The following is a 7242-nucleotide window of genomic DNA, read 5'->3' as shown; positions in this document are numbered from 1 at the left end:
CGGCGGCGGCGATGGGGTCTTCGTCACCGGCCGCCGCCGTCGCCGTGACGACCGCGGCGGTGGCACCGCACGCCGCTGCGTCTGGAGGAGAAGGCGGGCCCGACCGAGAGGCGTCGCGACGCCCGTGCCGACCAACAGCGGCCGCGCTACCTTGCCGCACGGCCGCGCCTCCCACCGTCCCACCGCTGCCGACACCACCACCACCTCCATAGACGCCGCGCCGCCGCGGCTGAACCCAGGCGGCGGCACATACGCGCACCGCCGCTCCGAGCACGGCACACCGCGACAGTGTTCGGTTTCCGGCTTTTCGCATCGGTCGACTATTGCTGTTGTCCTCGCTGCCGCTGCTGGTGCTACTGGCCGCTGCTGTTGAGTTCGGCGAGCGCGCGCGCGAATAAATTAATATAAAAATTCGTATATTTTATCGTTACTGACTGTGCACATAATACACCGGCTCGATTATTTTATTTTTAACTATTATATTTTTTAAAGCGTATCGTTGTCATATACGTCATCAACGCGTCTAGACACATTATAATATAATATCATCCTTTCGGGTTTTATTTTTTACTCGCGATCGCTTACACGTGTCCGTCGTCGATATACGCGCGGGTGTCGTCATCGTTGTTGTCGTCACCGTCATCGGTCGTTTTACAAGCACGAGGTGCCTATACAGTAGTATATAATATTATTTCAAACGAAACGGAAGGAATAGAAATACGCTGCAAATCAGTGCGACAGTTGCACTTTGATTGAATATAATAAGAACGAGCGCCGTAATTGTACACGAGTGCGCGCCGCGTATGATACGTCGCGTCGTCTGCAGGTGGTCGCCGTCTTTACTGCGCTATTACCGTGCTAGCAGCTCTACCGGCCGCCGCCGCTGCCGCCGTCTTCGCTGTAGCAGAGGATCGTTGTCGGCAGTCGCGGCGGACAGAAAGACGTCGCGGCGGGCTGCATCACCGCCAACCGTCGCCCGGCGGACGGCCGCGCATTGATCATTCCCGGCACCGGTTGACCACAGCCATCACGACGCCAGTGGGTCAGGACGCCGCCGGGGCGGTGCACCAGCCGCCTTATGCCAGGGGTTGCCGGATCCGCACGACGGCCGTCGGCGGTCCACAGCACCACGGCGGCCACATGGCCACATCGTCGCTGGCCACCACGTTTGGCCTGCAGTTCTACCCGGACGAGACGACCACCACCTCCTCCTGCACCACTACAACCGGTGGTGGCGGTGGTGGAGCGGTGGACCCGTTGGCTGCCCGGCCACCCGTGGCCGGTCTGCCCGTTCAGTCGTCCAACGCCACCGGCAACTCGTCGTCCGCGGCCGGCCAGCAACAGCCAATGTACGCGACGTCCGCCAACCGGAGCACGTCGCCGTTGAACCCTCAAAACCACTTGGCACATCCGTTTCACATGTCCTTCCCGGTCACACAGACCCACAATATAAGTGAGTACCTTTTGCAGAATTTACTTTAAAAATAATAATTTACACTAGGTTTACCCGTACCTATGTGAAATCAGTTGAAATAAAATGTACCTGCATTATAATATAATAATATAACATGATATACATTATTATGATTATGCGCGCCACGTTTTGTACATACAATTTTTATTTTTTATTTTATCCCACGATGTCTCATCGTCTGTATAGAAGACAGACACGTCGTCGCGTATATAGTCGTCGTCGTCCCCGCAACTCGAAATCTATATAGAATCATAATAAAATATACGAGAGAGACGAGCTGCTGAGGAGAGAGAGAGAGAGACAGACAGGATCGCCGTCGTCGTAGGCACGATACGTCGAATTGTCAGTCATGCATGTCAAAAGAGAATCTTTTAACGAAAAGTGACGTTTATACCAACACGCAGTATATGATATACTCACAATACCTCTATATACCTCTGTGGTGCTCTGTTCGTCGTGTACTCTGTGTAGTATATATAGGTATACGTATATTAGTATCTTGTATACAACCTAAGTATAGAGAGGTACCTACATACTATATATACCTATAACGTTACGTTTTTATTGTGCGTGCGTACATATATACATGTGTCCGAAGGACAGATATATAGACGGCGCGACACGACGAACGGCAACCGCATAACGTAATAATACACACACGCACGTACGGCTCACGAAAACTCAGCGTCCCGTGTAGGTATATACATGTCCGCTGTACCTATATAATATGTATGTTTATTATACTTGAAAATAGGCTACACGTTCGTCGCGATTGGTTATGCACCTGCAGCATACGGTATATAATAGACGATTTTATTAAATTTATAAGTTTCGGCATGGGCTTCCTCACTCTATGGTTAGCTGGTTGCTTCTCCCGCGTGTAGAATTGGAAAATCTTTAAAAATATTCCTACCCTTTTTCATCGAGTGAAATTATGTCACGATATTATAAAAAAAGTATAACGAACTTTCCATACAATCTGCATTTTCAACTATTAAGGTATTCCGACCTTGCCAACTAGATGAAATGGTAAATGTTGATGTAGACAAATAGATTTAAAGATTGTTGTATAATATATAGGTATATTTATATACAATAGGATTTTTATTCCAAACACAAACCAACCCCGAATCAAACTATTATAAGGAAAAAAAGTCTACGCCCGGTAGTCGGAGCTCCAAAATAAGAGCCCAAAAGCATCACTATATATACGGTATAATTAGGTACTATTATCTTCTCATATTCGATGATAGGAAGTAGGAATAATTTATATGGAATAGATGCATATAGGTAGGTACTATTTGAAACTCAACAGGACGGCAACTCAAAACCACGATACATGCATGACAAAAAATGTGTTCAAAATAGTAATTGATTGCGGTGTTAAAAATATATACCTACTATATATAATACAACAAATAAAAAGACTAAAAATAGCATAAAACTTAGTATAATATATATATAAGCTTAAACTTAAAACTAAACTTTGATTTGCCTTTTAGGCATAGCGTCAACATTTCTAAAAGCTTATTTTATTTCATCGATTGATTGTTTTCTGTAGATGATTCTATAGATGCATAGAGGAATCTATCTATATGTGCACTATTAAAAATTAAAACTTAAATCGATACCAATTACTAGTTACTACCTAAATATTGTTATACTAAAAGCGTTGTTTGGAAATACACCAATAAGTTATAATATTGCAGGAACCGATATTCAAATTTTCAAAATTATTTGTTTTTAAGAAAATATACACATCTCATAATTTATTGAAATAATTATCTGTGTGGACATATAATATTTTATAGATATATTAAAACATTTTATTTGAGTACTTATAGCAATATACCTATATTATCGGAGCCCCATTAAAACTCTATGTCATATGTTTATATGCATTCCGTTTTTGGGTTACCAGCTGTCACATTTTATCGACTTCAATTTCCAGCCATTAAAATAGCGATATATTTAGCAAAACAATATAAATTGGCTTTAAGACTTTATTTCTGGTTCATATCTAATGTACATAGGAACTCGCGTGTATGCATTTTAATAGATTTAGACATAAATCGTTTCGTGTTATTTAAACTACAGATCACGTTGTATATATAATATATATATAATATACATTATACACATAATATATATATTATATATTTATGTTAGAGTCAGTTCACACTGCGCATGTTCAATAAATTAAACATTTTTACGCATGCGATTTTCTTATATATTAGGTAACTATATTTTATACACAACTATGGATGTAAGATTAAAAGTTAAATTCTCTATAAATCATCAAAAGAAAACCCGTATTTTTATTTATTTTTTTGGATCGCTTACACGATTAATGATCTAATAAAAGGTATTTTTCAACCACGTTTATATTTATACTCATACAGCTACATATTAGTTGGATAGGTATTATTATATAATTTTTTCGCTCATAAAGAAGGAAAACATGGCCATTAATATAGGTATAACCATCACTCAACAATTGCATTATATCGGTAAACCGCTGGAACTATATTATTTATTAGGTACTATTACCACCTATATTTATATTAATACATTCTTATAATATACCTACATAATATTATGCAATAATTATAAGCGGCTATAAATATATACAGGTAAATATTCATAAATATATTCATGTTTAGCGTTTGAATTTTTTTCGCAATTTCTCGAGCCCTCCTTGTTCGGCGCGGCTGCTGCTGGTTCCGTCGCCATCACTCAAATCTCTCGCGCGTGTACCTATAGACAATTTTTTGTGTCTTAGAACGCATTGCATTATTATATTATAATATACAGTCGGCGCATTCCAAAAGACACACCGTAACATGACGACGGATAATTTTCCGAGTGTTTTTTCTTCCATCGTCCGTTTTATTATACACATAGTATGTATGTATACGTACCTATAGATATGTACTCGTCTTGTATTTGTGTGTGTGTGTGTATACGTTTTTCTGATTTTTGTCGCTGGCCGAGACGGCGGTAGCGGCGGCGGGTTAACGACGGCAACTCGTGCGTAACTCGACTTGTAGCGTGCGGTGTCAAAAAATAGTGGTCATCGGGCGGACGATGGCGACGGACAGTTTGTTTTTTCATTCTCGCGCGGTACGTCTATAACGATATGTCATGTATATAGACGGAGAAAAAAATATAATATGTATGGTCTATCTGGCCGAAGCACGCGTAGCTCGGGCTCGTGGCGTCTTCGTTACGGATGATCGACTTATAACTCGACAGTCAGAGTCTTGCATGCACAGCGCACAGGCATTTTTTTTCGACCACTTTAATACCATCCACCCCCCGGCTGCCTACCGTGGTATACCTACTAGGTAATAATAATAGGTGTATACCAGGTTTAATGCAATGCCTATATATATCGATAGCTAAGAAGCCAAAAGCTGTTAAAATATTGATTTCTATTGTACACACTTTGCTATATATATTATGCTTTATAGATTCAAAATTCAACCGAAACATTTCAAGTGTTTTAAACAGTTGTAAATCAATTTATCATCCGTAATGTTTCTTATATATTGTCCATACATTGTTTGACGATACAAACAAAATTTAATATTTTTGAATTCTCATGGTTTACTAAATAATTGTATCGTTACTCTAAATCTCAAACAAACACAATACTACAATAATTATTAGTACCTACATTATAATAGTACACATATTATAAATAATCTGAAATGAACATAAAAAAATTAAATACACATACACCTACTAAAAAATTATTTTTTATGTTCTTAATTACAACCAATATACCTATACCTACGTTTTAAATAATCATTTTACCTACGTTTTAAATAATCATTTTCGGGGTGGAATTTATATACAATAACAATTTTTACTTACACCTGTTCAATTCTGGTGAGATACGCATGACATGTGCCCTTATGTATTACCATCATCTTTCATCATAATTTGTATAAACACTATAATATTAGTAATAGTATATCATTAAAAAAGTGTATAAATATTAAATGAATACGTATGTGTATGGTCTAGTAAAAAAAAGGGGGGAGATTATTGTCGTAGGTACCTATACTGAATTATACACATTACGATAAACGGGTGATTACATAATGCGTGCGTGTATTGAAACAAACGACGATATTATATATTTGGCGCTAATCAATCGCCCTCAATGACGTGTAATATTCACATAATTGTACATACTTAATATCATACGACCATTATTAATACTTATCATAAAACACCACCATTTCCTGAATGCGTTGAAAAACGCGAGTGCTAAATATTAAACCAATAGTATTGTGTTATAGGTATTTACCTACCAGCTAAATTATAGTATAATATGTGTTGTTATTAAAATGGGGCATAATACTATAATATAGGTACCTATACACGTGCATATAGGTATAGTTTACGTAGGTATATAATACGATGCATATTATTAAAGTGTCGAATGTGCTGCAATGTGTGCAGAATAGGACATTATTGCCCGCGGTGACTACCGACTTTTCGCGCACAAGGATGCGTGTGTGAGTGTATAATTTGCGCATATACCTACCATAAACATATACATAATATTATAGATATTACTATAATGGCCGACATTAATACTATATATGTTTTATATTTTCTTATAACACGCGTTTGTTTAATAGGCGTCGCGAGTTTTAGCGGTTTTCTATTATATATACGCGATCGTAAAAACGCCGTGTCTTATATAGGTAGGTATGTATATATATATATATATATTTATCGCTGTGGCAGCTTAGTCCGACTACATGTATAAAAACGACACCTCAACAATATAATATATATTGTTTTTCTGGTGTTTTTATAATATATTTTATATTTTACATGATATAATAATATATATTATAATGATCGCTTTTCGAAGCACACGATACTATATAGGTACGTTCCGATCACAGAAAAATCGTTTGTTAAGTGTGTATTATAACCTATTCGCTGCAGATAGTTGTATATTAATGTCACGAGAATCAGAAATAAATAATCCTTCAAATTCATCATCGACTGAGATTTTCGTTGTGCGACCGTTGTGTAAATACCTACGGCATAAGAGAAGTTTATGCGGTATCTATATTTTTCCCCTCTAAAATCTCGTTCGAATGCTCGATCCATCCATATACTATTGCGTCCCGTCATCGGCTCGGCTGATCGATATTATACTGCGTATGTATACCACTTCGTATTTAGACAAAACAGTGTCGGTATATGTACCTCTACTATATTCGGCCCACTACAAGCATAATTAACATAACGTCTTATATTATTATGTATACCCGCGTACTTGTATGTATACGCAAAAAACGGTTTCTCAGAATAACGCATATAATAATATGATGTATTGGATAGAAAATTAGAGCATGACGAACGTGTCCCACTCGCGTGTGTTTACGCATTATTGTACGTTTAATATGTAGGATTCGGGTATTTTATTTTTTCCCGCAATATTTATCGGAACACGATCGATCGAATGCGCGTGATCTCCAAAAGTGTTTTACTATAAATCGTATATTATTACAATATATTATATATATGTAGTGCTCACTGCGGTCTCCAGTCCAAATATATGCTCATTGTGCAGGGCTCACACAGCATAAAATTAACGATGTACACAATATTCATAAAAAGAAAAATCGTCTACCTGCCTCGATGAGCTAATCTCGGGCAATCTGATAATACTATAAATTCCGCTCATAGACGGTAACATACACCGATATCGCAGTCGAAAAATAGTACTCAATAAA

The 7242-nt window shown here is 38.3% G+C and overlaps 1 protein-coding gene across 1 annotated transcript in view; it reads left to right on the top strand.

Moving 5' to 3' along the window:
- The first annotated feature begins 259 nt into the window (after window positions 1-259).
- Window positions 260-7242, top strand: part of LOC111030377 (LIM/homeobox protein Lhx5) — a 40775-nt gene continuing 33792 nt past the window's right edge. The window contains exon 1 of the mRNA XM_022309826.1: window positions 260-1453. Within this exon, the coding sequence (XP_022165518.1) occupies window positions 1141-1453 (313 nt within the window). The 5' untranslated portion in view covers window positions 260-1140. The remainder of the gene's footprint in view (window positions 1454-7242) is intronic.

Source organism: Myzus persicae, unplaced genomic scaffold, assembly GCF_001856785.1.
Source record: "Myzus persicae strain clone G006 unplaced genomic scaffold, MPER_G0061.0, whole genome shotgun sequence".
Classification (NCBI taxonomy): Eukaryota; Metazoa; Arthropoda; class Insecta; order Hemiptera; family Aphididae; genus Myzus; species Myzus persicae.
This window is presented reverse-complemented; position numbering and strand designations above follow the sequence as displayed.